General features: G+C 43.0%; 1 protein-coding gene across 2 annotated transcripts in view; it reads right to left on the bottom strand.

Annotated features, from left to right (window-relative positions):
* PHTF2 (putative homeodomain transcription factor 2) overlaps nucleotides 1-20138 on the bottom strand; it is a 65913-nt gene that overhangs the window by 11741 nt on the left and 34034 nt on the right. For both annotated transcript variants that reach the window (XM_026701146.2, XM_087934309.1), the window contains exons 4-12: nucleotides 14152-14221; nucleotides 12604-12762; nucleotides 11499-11664; nucleotides 10822-10986; nucleotides 8232-8430; nucleotides 5979-6137; nucleotides 3957-4175; nucleotides 2663-2791; nucleotides 962-1234 (exon numbers count right to left, since the gene is read on the bottom strand). In XM_026701146.2, the coding sequence (XP_026556931.1) occupies nucleotides 962-1234; nucleotides 2663-2791; nucleotides 3957-4175; nucleotides 5979-6137; nucleotides 8232-8430; nucleotides 10822-10986; nucleotides 11499-11664; nucleotides 12604-12762; nucleotides 14152-14221 (1539 nt within the window). The remainder of the gene's footprint in view (nucleotides 1-961; nucleotides 1235-2662; nucleotides 2792-3956; nucleotides 4176-5978; nucleotides 6138-8231; nucleotides 8431-10821; nucleotides 10987-11498; nucleotides 11665-12603; nucleotides 12763-14151; nucleotides 14222-20138) is intronic.

Raw genomic sequence — 20138 nt, 5'->3', positions numbered from 1 at the left:
TTGAACCAGCTAATACCTATATTATACCTGTACAAAGGAGCAAGGAAGATGATCTTCACTAATTAATTGTTTTGGGGAAATGTTTTGTTTATGATACAGCTTTCTAAGTGTACTTTTTTCCTTTAATTACACTGTTTACACTGTGAGTTGACTTATGTCAGATATTTTCTCTTTACCTGCCCTATAATCATATGCAATAATAACAGTTGTAGCCAGATAACCCTTGGACATTTTAAGAATTTCTATTTTCAATGACTGAATTACAAGCCATGCTAGGAAATAAATATATTTTAAGGGCAGAATATGCATTATAATAAATAAGCATGTTAAAATAGCACTGGAGACAGTGTACTATCGTGTTTCCCCAAATATAAGACCTGTCTTATAATTTTTTTGCCACCAAAAAAGGCACCAGGTCTTATTTTCGGGGGATGTCATCCACTGATTAACTTCACTTGCGTGCGTTGCCCCTGGTCTTTTCGCTGGCAGAGGCCTTCAGGAACTTTTTCTGTGGTCAGCAAGGCTTTCCTGAAGGCCTCTGCAGCCAATACAGGAGCTGTGGATTGATCCAAAGCTTTGTTATCAGCTCCAGAGGCCTTCAGGAAAGCCTTGCCAGCTGCAGAAGAAATGGGCTGGCCAAGCAGGTGTCGGGGTGTGCGAGGCCTGGCTACAACTATCCACAGGTAAGTAGTAGGGCAGCTCCACCCTCCCATCCCCACCGTAGCTTAATTTTTACCCATCCACTCTGGAGTGGGCAGGATCTTAATTAGGGCTTACTTTGGGGGTAGGACTTATATTGGGCGCATGTGTAAAAATCAAGCTAGGACTTTCAGGGTAGGTCATATTTTGGGGGAAACGGTATATCCAAGATGTAAGCATAGCAGAGATCACAGAAAATTCCAGCATGTCAATTTTTTTTCCAAAAATGAGCTTTGGAGGGGGGTTTGGTGCTAAGGCTTACCTGCTTGTAAGTCCTCTCAGCCACACATAAAAGGAAGAAAAATATCCACACCAGGGAAACACGAACTACAAAGCACACAATAACCATGGCTATCACCATGATGTTTCCATTGGACCCGAAAGCAATAGCATAGAGTTCGGTAGCCGTATGCGTGGCTAGATGTTCCAGGTCTTTTTCTTGGGAAAGTCTAAATACAAACGGCGTTAATCCCAGGATTAAGGAGACCACATTGCCAAAAACCTGGTATCCGATTCCTGGAACGTAGCTGTTCACCTAAAGACAAACAAAAACAACGGCAAGACGATAATAGTGTGCATTTTAACAAACCCTGTTCTGGAAATGGTTTTCAATGCATGAAAAGGAAATCTGAATTCGGCTCAATGAAAGTGTAAAAGCTAAAGTGAGAACACTGGCATTGGTATATTGTGATTATTATTATCCTGTTGCTTTGCATGTACACTGACAGCTTCTGCACCGGAGACAAATTCCTTGTGTGGCTAATCAGATTTGACTAAATAAAGTCTCCTTTGCTCTCCCCCTCCCATTCCCTCCCCATCCCCTGTCCTATCCTCCCCCCACCATCCCTCTCCCCCTCCTTCCATACCCTCTATCACATCCTCTCCTCCCCCTGCTCTCCTCCTGCCCCATCCCTTCTCCATCCCCACCCGTATCTTATCCTATCTTCCTTCCCCTCTCTCTTTCCTCCCCCTCCCCTATCCTATTGTATCCTATCCTATCTTCCTCCTGCTCTCCTCCTCTCCTGCTCCTCTCCCTTCCCTCCCCATCCCCTATTCTATCCTATCCTCCCTCCCCCTCCCCTCTCCACCCCTATCCTATCCTCCCTCCTCTCTCCCTCCTCTCCTGTTCATCCCCTATCATATCCTATCTTATCCTCCTTCCCCCATCCCATCCCATTCTATCCTAGCCTCCCCTGCTCTCCTCCTGCCCCATCCCTTCTCCTTCCCCACCCGTATCTTATCCTATCTTCCTTCCCCTCTCTCTTTCCTCCCCTCCCCTATCCTATCGTATCCTGTCCTCCCTCCCATCTCTTCCCTTCCCATCCCCTATCCTATCCTCCCCCGCCATCCTTCTCCCCTTCATTCCATTCCTTTTCCATCCCCATCCTCTCCTCCCCTTCTCTCTCCCTCCCTCCCCACCCCTCCCTACCTTCCCTCCTCTCCATCTTTCCTCCCCTCCCCTATCCTATTGTATCCTGTCCTCCCTCCCCCTGATCTCCTCTCCTGCTCCTCTCCCTTCCCTTCCCTCTCCATCCCCTATCGTATCCTATCCTCCCTCCCCTTCCTATGTATCCTATCCTCATTAAACAGCATTTGCAGAATGTCAACGAAGATTCCATTATCCAGGGCAAAAGTGTCCAAAAAGGTCAAATCATGGCAACAGGACTAAAGATTATTTAACTGAGACTTTTGTTACCCATCCAAGTAACTTCTTCAGTCAATTTTTTTTAAAAAAAATTGATTGGGCATCGAGTCAGGGAGTCTCCGTTCACATTTTGCATTTCATTTTGGGCCTGAAACCCCCAGCGGCCAGATTAAGTAAGAAGTTAGTACACCCCAACAGCTCTTAAAATGTAAGGAAATAGCCACATTTCTTAGACTTCCATTAGGAGCATTTAAAAGCATCATTTCTTTCATTGGGGCAAATTTTAGAAGTTAAAAAAAAAAAACCCTCCAGACTTACCCTGTTCATGATCATGCCACTGATCTCAAGCACGGACATATCTGCCTTTTTGCAGTCGTTGCCTTCCCACACAATGGCGCTGACTTTCTCCAACCCGGGGTTCGAGCTATGGAACCAGGGCAAATGACCCTGCCAAAAATATATGCATATTTAAAAAGGGGCCATAAAAGGTTCTGTAAAGCCATAACAACAGCAATAACAATGGTGACCTGGTCAATAGCAGGTAAACACTCAAGCAAAAATTGTAGCTTCGGACGGATTTGGCAAGCTCCAGATAAATATACATATAAAATGGATGTGGAGACTCTGGAAAGAGTGCAGAGAAGAGAGCAACAAAGAGGATTAGGGGACTGGAGGATAAAACATATGAAGATGTCTCATTTAATGAAAAGGAGGACTAAGGGAGACATGATAGCAGTGTTCCAATATTTGAGGGGTTGCCCCAAAGAAGAGGCAGTCAAGCTATTCTCCAAAGCCCCTGAAAGCAGGACAAGAAGCAATGGGTGGAAACTAATCAAGGAGATGAGCAACTTAGAACTGAGGAGGAGTTTCCTGACAGTTAGAGCAATGAATCCATGGAACGAATTGTCTCCAGAAATTGTGGGTGCTTCAATACTGGAGATTTTTAAGAGGAGACTGGACAACATACATACATACATACATACATACATACACACATACACACACACACACACACACACACACACACCAACAAAATCTCTTTCTCTCTCTGCCTCTCCTCTGTCTCTTCTCTCTGTCTCTCTCTGTCTCTTTTTCACTGTCTTTGTCTCTCTCTGTCTCTCCTGTCTCGTCTCTGTCTCTTTCTCTCTGTCTCTCCCTCTGTCCTTCTCTCTGTCTGTCTGTCTGTGTCCTTCTCTTTCTCTGTCTCTCTCTCTGTCTTTCTCCTTCTCTCTCTCTCTGTCTCTCTGTTTTTGTCTCTGTCTCTCTTTGTCTGTCTGTCTCTGTCTCTCTCGTCTGTCTGTCTGTCTCTGTGTGTGTATCTATATATATATATTTTCAGCACCCCGCCACAGTTGATCCTACATGTTAAATATTAAAATTATTTCATCCCTTTCCCATCGCTTTTGCTTGTACGCTTTTGTTTTGTTTCTCTGTTTTGTATTCTATTTTTTTATGATAAAACAATAAATAATAAAAAAGAAGAAAAGACCGGACAATCATTTGTCTGAAGTGGTGTGAGGTTTCCTGCCTAAGGAGGGGGTTGGACTAGAAGACCTCCAAGGTCCCTTCCAACTCTTGTTTATCCTGTTGTATCATTTATTCTCCTACTCACCGGATGGAAGGGATCGTCTCTGTATTCCTTCTTCATGCAAGAGTTGACCTGTGAATTCTCTGCGTCGGTCTCGCTGGTACAGGATGAGCGGCATTCGGCACAGTGCAAAAAATCCTCCCACAGGACGTCTTCCGTCTCCGATTCTGGCCTGGTGCTTTCTGAATCTTGTCTGGAACTTGAACACCTTGAGCTGCAACTGGTGCCTGATTTGGGGACATCCTGAAGAATACAGGAACAGCCATAGGAGGTTATCGAAGGAACAGCCCAACCCATTTGTGTGCAGTTTGAGCCAACTACTTCGTTATGTTCAGCCTATAATACAGGAATCTTCCCGATCTGACAGCTTAAGGCACCAAGGAAGCTAGGGAAGGTCAGCCCTAGGAGTTTTGTGATTGTGCAGTGATTCCAGGCTAGTTCTAAACTTGATCCCTCCACCCTGTCAGGCTGGGGAAATAGTAATAGTGTTCTGATCTAGGCTTCCTTAGAAAGCATATGTGATGACCCAAAGGGGCGTGGCACAAAGGCAACACAGTCAGATAAGCAATAAGAGTCCATTTATTATCTCCAACTTTGCTCCCAATGTCCAGGTTACCTTCGGGCTGGAGAAAAACTTTCCCAGGAACAGCCTTTGACTGTAGAAAATTCAGTCCAAAACAAGGTACGTACAAACTGAAACTTAAAATCCAAACACACCAAACTGAAGTAATTAATTTGACAGGGCAGGAGCAGGAATTTCAAACTTGAAAGTACAGCAAAACTCGCACAGTTGGAAAGACACCAGGAACCATAAGCCATGACGATACAAGATAAAGTCATGTTTGCTCCCAACAGCTTGCTGCACGCAGTTTGCCATTTTTTATACACTGCATTCCCAGCTGCAGCTAATGAAGGGAATCAGGACCCTTTCCTCCCCCGTAAGCCACACAACCCACGTTGCTCTCTTCTCCATTCCTCCCTGCATGCCCTAGGATGAAGAAGGGTGGGCCTTGGTCTTCCTCTGAATTCCCTCTCCCTTGTTCTACCTCCCCCTGCTCTGCCCAGCCAAACTTTGCCCTTCCCCAGTTTCTTCCACAGCCAATGGAGCCACACTCCCACTCCCTGTCAGTTGTTCGGCTTCCTCCTCCGAGTCAGCTTGCAACAGGGGCATGACAGCATAGAACACAATCTTAGTCCTGGCAAAACCTCTTTTATTTCCACAGCTGTGAATTACGTTCATTCACAGCCTGCAAGGCTTCACAGTCTTTCAGTAGAATGTTTATAAACACCCACCTTATTACACTTGGGAGTGTGGCCAGATAACGAATGGCCAAACGCAAGGCAAGACCAAACTTGACACAGAGTCAAACAGAGCTTTTGAAAGCTTGAATTGACCAGACAAACTAATTGCTTCCTGCAAAAGCTCACGTCCCATCCTCTCTTCTGTTATGGCCTATGGAAGGGGCCAATCATCTCCGCCTTGCTCCTGAGTTGACCCTGCTTTCTCAATTGTTCTTGTCTTTAGTATCCCTGCGCATACGCAGGCTGGGAACCAGTTCCAGAAGCTCCCCTGCCTCACTGCTATCCGAGTTCGAAGGCAGATGATGACTGCCAGCTTGCCCTGGCCCCAACTCTGCCTCCGATGCAGAGCCCTCACCTTCCTCAGCCTCCAAGACTGGCCCAGGTTCCTCCCCAACCTCCTCACTACTGTCCCGACTCTGCTGCCAGCTCCATCAGCCACAGGCAAGCTACAACAAATAGCACTTAGACTTACATACCGCTTCACAGTGCTTTACAGCCCTCTCTAAGTGGTTTACAGTGTCAGCAAATTACTTCCCAACAACCTGGGTCCTCGTTTTACGCACTTCAGAAGGATGCAAGACTGAGTCAAACTTGAGCCAGTCAGCATCGAGCTCCTGACAGTGGGCGGTGAGTTAGCCTGGAATATTACATTCTAACCACCACGGCTCTCACACGCCCCAAAAGTACCCATGAATTTGATGTCCTTAAAAGTTTTACTCGACAACAATGCAAAAGCGTTGTTACCTCTACGGGGTAATGTTTCTTATAATGGTGAGATTTCTTATTTCGAAACGCACAATCGCTGGAAGGGCGTTCGGCATTCCGTCGTAAAGGGTAGCTGGCTTCCGGCCCCTCTTCACTAGAAACTTCGTCCGATATATTTGTCATTGTTCGGTGACCGTCCTAAACCAAAGAAAAAGTTACTATCAATAAAAGCACATTTTATTTATCTCAAACAATGCATACAACTTTAATATACAATTCTAGATAAAATTGGGCTGCACTCCATAGCCAAGCAGCTCCTACTGATCAATTGCCCTTAATTATGAACCTTCTTTCCTGCCATTTTTAGACTCGGGATGCTAATTGTAAGTCTTAAAAAATCAGCTTAAGATGTTTTTAAAAAGTACAGCCGAAACTCAAGAAAAAAAAAAGATAAAAAGGAGAAAATCCTGCTGTCAGGATTCCGAGGATTACCCTAATTAAATCATGAGCCTCGAGCCTAGCTTCAAAAGAATTCAAAAGATTTATTAGGAGCAACAAGTCCGGCACTAACCCGTATGAAGCCAACTCTAAAACACATAATTTACTATCCTCTATGACCCTGTTTCCCCATACCCCTCTGGGTGTGTCATAAATCACATCCTCCAACAAAACACATTCACAGGCTAGGTGTCTGGGAACATGCCTGTTTCGGACTTGACCCCTGCCCACTGTTTTATTTTATTTTAGTTTGTTTTTTTGAACCACCCAAAAAGGGACTTCGGGTGCAGGCATTAAACCATTAAAACTATAAATATGCAAAAGCTAAAAAATTTAAAAGGAAGGGGTCAGGTGTGAAAGATCCACAACAATTAAGACTTATTAACTACTACTCCTCCACAACAGTATTCTCAACAAACAGCACCTGCTTGGGAGTTAGATCACAGAATTCAAGGGAGGTTGGGCTTAGTTCGCTTGTGGCGAACACGTAGGGGATTCTAGGCTGATTCCTCTTTTGACTCCACCACCAGCTCTTCCTCTCCTTCTGCAGCCAGCTATTAAAGTTAGTTAAAGGGCGAAGGGAGGGCTTTCAGGGTACTAACCCACCCCATGGCTGTGTGGTCCTCTCAGCTGCCCATACAAGGCCACCCTGGTCCAACTCTTTTCTGGAAGGCAAGGAGACTGGGGCCCCATTTCATCTCCAGGGGAACAATATTCCACAGGGCAAGACAATAGCAGAAAGCTTTCTTCCTAGGCCAGGGGCCTGCAACCTTAAACACTCAAAGAGCCATTTGGACCTGTTTCCCACAGAAAATAAAACCCCATGAGCCTCAAAACCTGGGTGGGTGTGGCCAACTCAACGTCACTCCCACCCAGTCACATGACCTCACCTGCCACGCCTACCCAGGTTTTGTTGCTCCCAGTGTTTTCTGTGAGTCTCTCTCTCTCCCTCCCTCATTTCTGTTTTTTGTGTTTTACCTTCTCAGGCCAGGCGAGGAGTAGCTGGGAGGGGAGGGCGAGGCCAGCCAGTGGTGGATTCACCCAACAGGGAGCCACAGCAGAGGGCCCAAAGAGCCGCATGCAGCTCCAGAGCTGCAGGCTGCTGACACTCATCCTAGACCCTACTCATTCCTGTTTCTATTGCATCATTACTTCCTTCCTGTCCTAAATTTATTTATCTGCCCAACTGAAAGACCGCCCACTTCCCTCACAGACAGCGTCTGATATCATGAAGACAAAATAAAGTCAGAAGGGACCTTGGAGGTCTTCTAGTCTAACCCCCTGCTCAGGCAGGAAGCCCTATACCACTTTAGACAAATGCTTGTCCAATCTCTTCTTTAAAAATTCCAGTTTTGGAGCAGTCACAACTTCTGGAAGCAAGTTGTTCCACTGGTTGATTATTCTCACTTTCAGGAAATTTTTCCTAGGTTGTTTCTCTCCTTGATTAGTTTCCACCCAGTGCTTCTTGTCCTGCCCTCAGGTGCTTTGGGGAATAGCTTCTTTGCGGCAGCCCCTCAGATATTGTAAGACTGCTATCATATCACCCTAGTCCTTCTTTTCATTAAACTTTTGTTGTTGTTGTTAGTTGAGAAGTAGTGTCCGACCCATCACGACCCCGTGGACAACGTTCCTCCAGGCCTTCCTGTCCTCTACCATCTCCTGCAGTCCATTTAAGCTCACGCTGACTGCTTCAGTGACTCCATCCAGCCCCCTCATTCATTAAACTAGACATACCCAATTCCAGCCACCGTTCTTGGTATGTTTTAGCCCCTAGTCCCCTAATAAAGGACTCACCTTGTGATTCGGAGTGTTGTATGTACTTCGGGCAGTTCCGATATTCCAGCCGGGTTCTTCCGCTCGGATGGCCTCAGGCAGGGGCTCATGGGATTGCAAAGCATCTTCGTTGTTTCTACCTGTCCTTTTTCCATCGAGAGAAACATACCCGTTGTCGGTTTCAGTGGATTTGTCTATGGAGTTCTTTGCTTTCTTTGCTCTAGAGGCAAACCAAATATATGAAGTAGGTATTATTTGGGTAAAGACTTTTTCCTGATCCTGTTTCCCAATCCCATTTCCCTTTCATGCAAAGAGAAAAAAAGGCAAGAATAAAATTCTTAGGATAAAAGCTGACAGTATATTTATTATTAATAATGCATTTATATTAAGTAATATATCATTTATAATTTTATACAATTTTTATATTATAAAAATTTCCGTTTCCCTGAAAATAAGACCTACCCTGAAAGTAAGTCCTAGTTTGATTTTTACACGTGCCCAATATAAGCCCTACCCACTAAATAAGCCCTAGTTAAATCCCACCCACTCTAGAGTGGACGGGTAAAAATTAAGTTAGGGTGGGGATTGGGGGGTGGAGCTGCCCTACCACTTACCTTTGGACAGTTCTAGCCAGGCCTCACACACCCCAACACCTGCCTTGCCAGCCCAGCATGGCTTTCCTGAAGGCCTCTATAGCTGATCACAAAGCTCAGGATCGATCCAGAGCTCTGTTATCGGCTGCAGAGGCCTTCAGGAAAGCCTTGCCAGGCACAGAAGAATGAGTTCCTGAAGGCTTCTGACAGCGAAAAGGAGGCTGGGAGCAACACGCACAAGTGAGGTTAGTCAGTGGATGACATCCCCTGAAAATAAGACCTGGTGCCTTTTTTGGTGGCAAAAAAAAATATAAGACAGGGTCTTATTTTCAGGGAAACATGGTAATATACTGTATGTTAATTTATACTACGTGTGCTATTAAACTGTCACAAATTAATTACTGATTTAGGATATATAAACCTAGTTGCCAATGATGTAGCTCAAGGCTGTCAAACTCGCAGCCTGCGGGCTGGATGCATCGTGCGCTGGTCAGGCCCACACCTGGTTTAGCAAAGTGGGAAAAAGTCACGATACATCACCTGACGATGTGAGTTTGACACCCCTGATGTAGTTGGAGGCAATATTTACATTATGCGTAAATTTGCCTACGTAAACATAGGAAATCTTTAATCTCACTCAATCACCACTGAGCTAAGACCTACATATTGAATAAGAGGAAAACTTACACCAAAAAATTAATAATCAAGGCAACATCAGTTCAGCTGAATAATTCTGGATGATGAAATAATTCTTAAGGATGAGGATATTTTACCGATTAACCATAACGCCATATTGGAAAAGAAAATTACAAAATGTGAAACAATGGTATGGCCATGTGTAATGAAATAATGTGATGGGTGAAAGTAAAAAAAAAATATGAATCATATGTCTGTGCCACCCCTACAATTTAGGTATAAATGGATATATATATCCACACACACACACACACACACACACACACACACACATATATATATCCATCCAAGTGATTTTGATAGGTCACTCTTTAACTCAGGAGTAGTCAACCTTTTTATACCTACTGCCCACTTTTGTATCTCTGTTAGTAGTAAAATTTTCTCTAACCACCCACCGGTTCCACAGTAATGGTGATTTATAAAGTAGGGGACAAAACCCCTACCGCCCACCATGAAAGCTGGAATGCCCACTAGTGGGCGGTAGGGACCAGTTTGACTACCACTGCTTTAACCAATCAGAACCTGAAAACCCAAAAGAAATTCTTCCTGCAATCTATTCATTTCTAAATGTATGTTTAATGTTTTCCAGACACAAGGGTAGTGTCCTTCTTTAAGCACGTAAGCAAGTAAGTTAAGGAAAAGCAAAACAAAGGTGAATCTTATTTATTTGTATCCAGCCTTCATTATTTTTAGAAATAACTCAAGCTAATGAACATAACTAACACAACTTCCTCTTCCTGTTTCCCCCACAACACCAATCCCGTGAGGTAGAGTGGGCTGAGAGTAACTAGCCTAAAATCATCCAGCTGTCTTTCATGACTAAGGCAGGACTAGAATTTACCATCTCCTGGTGATTGGCTCAAAGTCACCCAGCGAGCTTTTATGACTAAGGTGGGACTAGAATTCACCATCAACTGGTGATTGGCCCAATGTCATCCAGCTGGCTTTCATGGCTAAGACGGGACTTGAACTCACAGCCTCCTGCTTCTTAGCCTAATACCTTGACCACTAGATCAAACTGTCTTTTATCGCCTGCTGGAACTAACGGAGACCGAAAAAGTAGAAAGGCCCAACCCTAATTTAACAACAAATGCACTAAAATAAGAAACTCAACTGAAAAATAATTAGCAGGTTTAGAACAGAATCCACGTATTTTCATGGACTTTGAGAATCTGCTGCCTCTTTTTTCTCCTACTGGTCTCCAAGTGAAGTATGGAAAACAAAATCACGGGGGACTCAAACAAATTTTGATAGGATGATGTTAGAGAAATGAACAGTCCATCATTTAAGACAAACCAAGGCTTGACTTAAAATATACCAACCCTGATAAAAAGAAAGTAGCGTGCCACAGTTCCTTGAAGACAGCGCCAAGACTAGAAGAGGTGGTGGTGCCGTAACTCTGGACAGATCCTTCCTGGGTGTTATCGGTCGTGCTAGAGCCATCCCCTTCGCGATGCACTTCCAAGTGTGCTGCTTTCCTTAATTTCCTTGAAATTGTAAACGGAGGTATTTTGTAAAGATAATTAACTAGCCCCATAGCATGGACAGAGTTTACCCACTGCGTATGTTTACAGCTGAACAATGGCTTGGTTAATTGAAACAAGAAAATAATCCCATTTTCATTACTGTCTTTTGTCCGGTATTTTTGAAAAACAGGAAGTGACTAAACAGGCCTAGTTTTCTGCCTACAAAGCTCGAAGAAGCCTGTAGAAGCCTTCCTCAAGCCTTTTGGAGGCCGAAAAATCAGCTGTGAGGCGCATGGCTGAAAATCAGCTGTGAGGCACAGTGCAGGTAAGGGGGCAGCAGGGGGTGGGTGGGTGGATTGCGTGCGCATGAGTAGGGGGCGTGGGGGGCGCACATTGCCTTCTGGGTGCTGGCACGTGAGTGTGAGCATGCAAGCACGTGCATAATTTTGGGCACAGGAGCCCAAAAAAGTTAGCCACCACTAAACTAAAGCAAAGACCTGCACAAACCCAGCCCAGGCCCACCACAAATATACCTCCTCCTTCTCCCGCCGGTGTTTGTGGAGGATTTGGGGGTCCTTGTGGAGACAATCTGGCAGTGCACCGTTCCAAGGAGCAGCATGAGCCATGCCGGGCCGATGACTTCCGTCAGAGGTATGTTGTGCGGGCTTTGTATCGTGAAGAAGAGTATGATGGCAGCCACTGTTGGGAAGAAGAAGAGAGGATACAAATGGAGAAGACATTCATCGTTCAACCAGAGAAAAAGGGAGAGCATTACAGGTAGTCCTTGACTTACCACCTCATCAACAATTGTGAAGTCTGGGCTATTATCAGGAGTGGGATTCTACCGGTTTGGACCGGTTCGAGAGAACCGGTAGTTCCGGTGAGCATTTGGCCCCACCCATCCGCCCCTACTCTTTCCTGTGCTTTATTTCCTGGTGTTTTTTAGCACAGCTGATTCACACGGCAAAGGGGTTTCAGTTACCAGGGCTGCAGTAGAAAGTAAGTAAATCAGTTGCAAATGGGCTTTTTTAAACCTAGAGCATGCGCAACGCGAAGAGTGCGCTCACCAAACCGGTTGTTACACCAGTTGAATCGCACCACTGCCTATTATTATTATTATTACCCTGTCAAACTTCTTTTTTTATGTCAAATCGAAAAATATTTCCCTGGTCTTTTAGAGTTGCCAGCAGAAAGGGAGTAGGGGAAGTGGTGCATTCCTTAAATGCTTTCATAGATAATAGCTAGGCGGCCTAAGCTTCTGGCGCACAAGATTATTACTGGAGAGCATGATTGATGACTCTTGTCTATGGATTTGTCCCATTGGAGAATATACATCCGGGGATGCGGGGGGGAAGACCGGGGTCACGGGTGAAATGAATGATGTGTCTTAGTATTGGCTGCACCCAGGTAATGCCAACATGGTCACTCCTAATAAATCAGTTTTTTTTTACTCTGAAAGAGGCAGCTAGAGACTTATGATTTGAATGGGAGTGTATTGTCGGAGCCTTGACAGCTGGCTCTTCGGCTTTGTAATGGAGATGAGCACACCGCACCCTAGAGCCAGAAACGACTAGCATGGATGTGCGAGGGGAACCTTTACCGTTATGTCTTAGGCAGAAAGTTGTCGTCCAGACGTACCTTGGAGAAGATAAAGGAAAAGAAGCCACAAAAATATAACTTTTGATGTCACTTGTAGCCACCAGTTGAAGAAGAAGGGAAAAAAAACAACTCTAACAATTCCCTTTCGAGTCAGGGAGGTCCAGGGACTTTCTGGTTTTGCTTTTGCAAAGGCCGACCCTAAAGAGAAGCAGAATCAATGACCTGGTTACACACAAACGTATTTTAAAATTTTAAAAACCATTTTTTAAAATAAATATATTGATAAGTAGGGGTCGTCCTCGCCTTACGGCCACAATGGAACCCAACATTTTTGTTGCTAAGGGAAACGTTGCTTAGGTGAACTATGCCCCACGTTACGACCTTTCATGCCACAGCGGTGAAGGGAATCACTGTAGTAGTTAAGTCAGTCAGACGGTTGTTAAGTGAATCTGACTTCCCCCTCTGACTTTGCTTCTCGGAAGGTCATGAAAGGGGATCACGTGGCCCCGTCATAAAAAAATGAGTCGGTTGCCAAGCGGCTGAATTTTGATCACGTGACTAGGGGGAATACTGCAACGGTCATAAGCGTGAAAAATGGTCTAAGTCACTTCAGTGATACTGTAACTTTGAATGATCACTAAATGAACTGTTGTAATTCGAGGATTACCTGTATATATAATCTAATAAATGTCTAATATATAAAATCTAATATAATATAAATAATATAATATAAATAATATAATATGAATAATATATTATAATACAGGGATAGGATATAATATGATATGATAATATATTAATATAATTAACAATAATATAATATATAATATACAGTAATATAATACAATATACGGTAATATAATACAATATACGGTATAATATAATATATGGTAATATACAGTAATATATGGTAATATACAGTAATATACGGTAATATAATAACATTCACATTGAATATTATATATTATGAGATCACGTTGTCCAATTATTAAACGTTCTTTTGTTTTGAGAATAGTTCATCTCTTGGCTGAAGGAGTGTCCTTGCAGGAGTGTCCTTGGTGGGAACTTGGCTCCCACGGTTGAAGCCTCCACATTCCTTCTCACCTCCCACCTCCCCCACAGTTCTTTTGGCAAGTTGAAAAGTGATAAGATGCAGAGAAGCATAAACGGTTTCAATCTTAAGAACCAGGCTATGCTGGACTGATATTTAGGAAACAGCTCCCGATTACCAAAAATCTGCAGAAGAACAGGCTGAACTGGGTGGCGGAATTAAGTGAGTCATCAGCCTAGAATCATTAAGTTGCTACAAGCATCTAACTCCTTTGAGTTCTATTAACTCTTATCTCACACCAATTTAGCGTTGATCCTCGTGAATGGGCTTGAGCAGCAAATCTTTCGGAATTGCAACTTAACCTATGGTCCCGATCCTTTGCACCTGACCAAAATCCCACTCCTCTCCGCCCAATAGGGAGTTTCACCCCATGAAGAAAACCTGCCCGCTAAAATAAGAGAACATTAAAAACACTAAAACGAAGCAAGTATCTACTGAATGAAATTACATCTCCGGTTGAGGAGACCAAGCCTTACCTCTTACTAGATCCACGTCAATGAGATCAGGCTTCACATGCCCAGTTTTCTTTGGCTTGTTCCTCAAACCCTACAAGAGTATAAAATACGATATTTACTACACCGAATGCTGAAGACGGGTCACCTCTGGGCGATCTGAAATCTATCTGATGAGCGCCCGCAGTGTAAAATAATTCAGATCTGTGCAGAGCCACAACTTAGGAAACTTAAGAACCTGATTAGATTTTTTAAAATTTATTATTTTGATCAATAATTCAAGGCAATGAAGATACTATTAAGAGAAAATATAATCACATTAGCTCGGTAACCATGCTTCGCTACGAAACTATTTGGTCGGGCTTAGTTTTTGGGGAGGAAAATAAGGAGAAAAAAATACTGCCTCTGCCTACCAGTATCCATCAGTATTTATCTGGCTAGCGTCCTGTCAGTGTGTGAGAGAATTGAGGGCTGTTTGAAAACTGTAGCAGTATTTTCTGTGTTAGCAAGAAGGAGAAAGCAAGGAGCCTGGGCATGGTTTAGCTCAACTGTTCTGTACTAAAGCTGCTTGCTGCTATGAAACTGAAATTCCTCTCCTCTGCTTGTGTTTTGCATTTGGTTGAGATTTCTTTTCGGGTGGGGAGGGGGAGTAGAACTCCCTAGCATCAGAGTGTGTTAGTAATAATAATAATATAGGAAATAGCTAATAGCTCTGAGGGTCATTTAGAAAAATCCTTTCTTAGTGAGCCGCTTAGAAGCCAAGAGGAAGATATGTGCCAAATTTCAAGTTTGTAGGCTTTACGATTCTGGAGATTTTGTGATGATGCATGAGTAGTATTTCCCTTTTATATATATTGATTACAATGTTATGATATCTGACTAATTTAATGACTTTCAGTTCAGGTACTGCAGTGACCAATTAAGCTAATATAGGAAATTTAACTTCCCATCATCAGATCTCCAAGTGCCAACATCCTTCCAAATATTGGGGAAGATCCTCAATCTCCCCTAATATTACTGTGAGTCCCCCATTCTCACCACCAATGAAATTTGCAGACTTGGGAAGAAAGAGTTTCCATGGGCTTTTTTCAGTGGGCTGTTCTCCCTCTGCCCCCCTCCATCTCCCCCAAAAAAGTCAACTGGATGTTTTTTCTCTGAAATGTGATTCCAAATAGCTGAAATATTATTCCTGTAGCAGAGGGGTGTCAAACTGGCGGCCCGCAGGCTGGAAGCATCATGTGCAGGTCATGCCTCCTCCAGCTATGCAAAGGCAAAAAGTGTTGCGATACATCATATGATGGTAACATGACGGGTTGAGTTTGAAACCTGTGCTGTAGCAGCAGGAATGGCAGAACCTGGAGGCAGAGTCAAAAGAGGAACCAGCCTAGAATCCCTACGTAGTCACAAGTGAATCAAGTCTAACCTCCCTTGATTTCCATTGACTCTTATCTAATTCCAAACAAGTGCTAACCTTTAGTTCAGAGATCTCCAAACTTGCAACTTTAAAACTTGTGGACTTCAACTCCCAGAATTCCTCAACCAGCATAACTATGCTGGCTGAGGAATTCTGGGAGTTGAAGTCCACAAGTCTTAAAGTTGCCAAGTTTGAGGGCTCCTGCTTTAGCTGATTCTTCTGCATAGACATGAGTAGCAATAAATCCGTTTCATTGGACCTTCGTGCGTGGACCTGATCTTTCCCGCTTAACATTTTAATCTTGGTTTTATTTTGTTCTGACTCCCCTTTGGCAATCAGTTCTATCTCTTCAATTTCTCAGGTTCTTCGTGATGTAATAAAACATGATACTGTAGAAAAATTCAAAGGCTCCACTTGCAGTAAATTGCAATTTCTAAAATTCATGATTGCGAACCATCTCAAAAGATTCATTTCAACTAAGAAAATTCTCTGTCTTAACACCAGCTAATATTTTGCATATTTTCAATCAAGGTTATTGTTTTATCAAGCACTCCCATTATTTACACTATAAATTACCATATACTAGATGTGTTGTAATTCAGAGTCCTTTTAATCTATCAATAAATTCCCAAAAATCATGACTTTGAAAATAACATTCCCCCCCCCCCCAAATCTATCTAGAATAATTGACTTCTTGTTCTCTCCTGCTATATCCTGGTAGCAAATAATTATCAATTATTTGGCGCATCTTAATATCCATATCAATCTTCCCATGACTTACCTCAAACCATTACAAGGCAGGTTATTTTTAAAGTCTTGTTGCATTAATTACTAATCTCTAGTCTTCACCTATTGCCCACAGTTCTAGCTAATAAAAAATTATCTGTCTTATTACGTGGCAAATGGCTAACTTCATTATTGTATTCCTTCCTCTTGGCTCTCACAAAGGTGTAATGTATCCTCATTACATTGGTCATTACGGGAGCAGGGATCTGGTTACTAAAATAATTCACACTTCCAATTATGTTGGAAAGGTCACACATCCCTTTGTCTTCTCTTTTCTCTAACCACTTTTCAGTTCGGGCCTATCTTACTGACTGTTAAAAGCAGATTGAAATAATTTACTATTATCATTGTTGAACGACCCCATAAACCCTTGTGGGGTGGAGTCTGGGCAACTGAATGGAGCTGAGTATTTACTGGCCAGATGCCCTTCCTGTCACCAATGTGGAGTTTTGTTCAGCAGACAGATTCTCAATGTGCTGAGAGAGAAATATCTGCCTCTAGCTAGGATCGAACTCACAGCCTCCTGATTTTGAGGCGAGAGTTCCACCTCTAGGCCACCACACCACTCCCAATAATTGAAATAATTTACTATATTCACTGTTAAACAGCAGAATCCACAAAGGTGCAAAATACTGTTAAGTCCATCTCAACCGTGGTCTGTATTATCTGTATTATTATTTAAGACTCCCAATCACCAGTGGAGTATTGTACTGATTTTCTCATGTCAAAAATGTACTGCAAAAGAGAGGCTAAACAAAAATTGCTTGTCGTTTTCATTTCCTGGCTCTGTTTTATTTAAGGCTCTCTCTTTTTCATTTTGGAAAACATGGTCCGAGGAATCATGGTTAGCTATATCTATTTTTAGATGGAGACATTCATCCTTCTTGGGTTAACTAAAGTTTAAACAGATTAATAGAATATTCAGTGCAAACAGGACACTGAATAATTTAACTTATGGTTTGGTTGCCACAAAATGCTGCAGCTTTAATGCTTGCAATAATGCCTTCTTGATTATTTAAACACAGAATCCAGATCCATGCATGTTCTAGTACAATACAGAAAAACCTCATTTTTTCCCCTTTATTTTGGAGTTAAAACTTACACAAGAGAGAAAGAGAGAGAGAGAGAGATCTAAATGATGATAGCTAATTAGGAAAGAGAAAACTGGAATAGATTATCAATGGCAATAGAAATAAATTCAAGAGCCACATGATATTATTTAAAAAAAAGAAAGAAATTCTCTGATTTTTCTGCTACATTATCATCATCCCAATTAATGTATGGCCTTCTCTTGCCTTAAGAAAGAACGGCTGTAACACCCATAATAGAAGAATAGATTGAAAAGATGATAGAACTGGTAAAGATGGAGAAGTTGACTGTGCTAATTAGAGACAAAAATATACATATTTCTTTGGTTACTGGGAAGCCACTTCTGGGCTTCTCTTTCTGTATGAAAGAGAGAAAAGAAATATGAAATTTTGACCTGGACTGGCAAAGATAGGGAAGTTTTGACTGGTAGAGATGGCAAAGTTGATTAGACAATTTAAATAGTTTTGTGGCTATTGGAAACTTGGGAGCAGTTGCTGGCATTTTTGTGTGAAAGAGAAAACCAAAATAAAAATCAGACTTTGGGTTTTGACAATTACATGAATTCCTGCTATAAAAATGTCAGGCAGTTGTACTATTGTGCGCAAGTAAAAAGTTGATATTATTACTTTATTAAAATATATTATTGCACCGAAAAAGTCAGAAGTCACTGGCCTCTTATTCTTCTTTTTCCTTCTATCCTCATGTTATTTCCTTCTCCCTTTTTCCATTCTCCTTATTTCTACATGTATTTTACATCAAGAAAAAAAAAAACTTTTAATAAAAATATATTTAAAAAGAAAAAAGAAAGGAAGACTGCACGTCCATCAGGAGATCTAATCTCCTTCCTTCGTGGTTTTGTTGCTAGATAATCAATCAATCAATCAGAATAGAGCTGGAAGGGACCTTGGAGGTCTTCTAGTCTAACCCCCTGCTCAAACAGGAGACCCTCTACCATTTCAGACAAGTGGCTGTCCAGTCTCTTCTTAAAAGCCACAACTTCTGGAGGCAAGCAGTTCCACTGGTTAATTGTCCTCAGTTTTAGGAAGTTTCTCCTTAATTCCAGCTTTCTTCTCTCCTTGATTAGTTTCCATCCATTGTCTTGCCTTCAGGTGCTTTGGAAAATGAGCTGACCCTCTCTTCTTTGTGGCAGTCCTTCAAATACTGAAAGACTACTACCCTGTCTCCTCTAGTCCTTCTTTTCTCCAGACTGGCCATGCCCAATTCCTGCAACCATTCAACCATATCAACAGACCTGATCAAGTTTGTTCTCCTAGCTCCATGATGGTGAACCTGTGGCACGCAGAACCATTTGTGCCAGAACATGAGCTTCAGGCAAACTTACCTCAGTGCGCATGTGCATGCCTCACAACTGATTTTCGGCCAGTTTGAGGCCTTTTTCAGGCTCCCAAAGGCTTGAGGAAGGCTTCTGCAGGCCGAAAACTAGCCCCATTTCATCACATACGGTATTTTCAGAAAAACAGGAAATGACAAAACGGGGCTAGTTTTTGGCCTGCAAAGCTTGCAGAAGCCTTCAGAAGCCTTCCTCAAGCCTTTGGGAGCCCGAAAAAGGCCTCAAACTGGCCGAAAATCAGCTGTGAGGCGCAGTGCAAGAGGGTGGCGGAGGGTAGGGGGGATTGTGCGCACATGCATAGGGAGCATGGGGGGCGCATTGCCTTCTGGGTACTGGTACATGAGCACGAGTGTGCAAGCATGCGTGCAATTTTTGGCACAGGAGCCCCAAAAGGTTAGCCGCGACTGTCCTAGCTGGTTCCCACTGGATTCCATTGGATGGCATCCTTATTCTGATGGATGTGTAGGAGATGACCAGGCCGAGCCCAAGGATGGGATCAAACTTAGCATCAATTTTGAGTCTCTACACCCCCTAGGTCCAGCTCCCCTTCAAGTCTGTTGACTCTTGTCTCATGTCAATACGCCTTGACCATTAGTCGTTCAAATTCTTGTGTTATTTTTGTTGCTGTTCAGTCACTAAGTCACATCTGACTCTTCACAACCCCATGGACTGCAACATGCCAGCTCCCCTTGTCCTTGGAATTAGCTCAAATTCTTATCCTCTGCCAGCCTCTTCTCCTTTTGCCTTCCATCTTTCTCAGGGTCTTTTCCTCTCTGATGGCAAAGTATTTGAGATATTATTACATACAGATAGAATTTAGTAAACCTATAGTGCTTGTGAACTCTATTTGACTCCTGATTTCTTGCCCCTGGCAGCATGCAGGTAAGCCACAAACAACCAAAGAAGAACAGGCAGATGCAAGTAGTAAGGAGCTGCTTGCCAGGAGTAACCACTGTCAGGCAGGCAACAGGTTACAAAAAATATCTCTGACCCTGTCAAGAAGGCCCCTTGCCTTCTGAAACAAGCCATTAAGCTTCCAAAAAGTCTTCTCGTCCCACTCCAATCAGTACCCTATGCCATTTTTTAAAAATGTAGCAACCACGGGTAATCCATGGAATGTGGTCAAAAAATTCAAGATGGCAGCCATAATGGTGTGAACAATACTCCACTCCATTTTAGATGCACATGTGCAATAAAAAGAAACACTTTCTTTTTACGGCCCTGTTATCCCTTAATCTGGGGCGGAGTTGGGGCACCTGGATGTTGCTGAGCATTTGCTGGCCGGATGCCCTTTCTGACACCTACGTGGAGTTCACAGCAGAAATTTTCTCTTTGCGCCCTAGCAGAGAAGTATCTGCCACTACTTAGGAT

This window comes from Pseudonaja textilis, chromosome 5 (assembly GCF_049901715.1).
Source record: "Pseudonaja textilis isolate UNSWEBS1 chromosome 5, rPseTex1.2, whole genome shotgun sequence".
Classification (NCBI taxonomy): Eukaryota; Metazoa; Chordata; class Lepidosauria; order Squamata; family Elapidae; genus Pseudonaja; species Pseudonaja textilis.
Note: the sequence above shows the minus strand (reverse complement) of the source record. Positions and strands in the feature narration are given on the sequence as shown.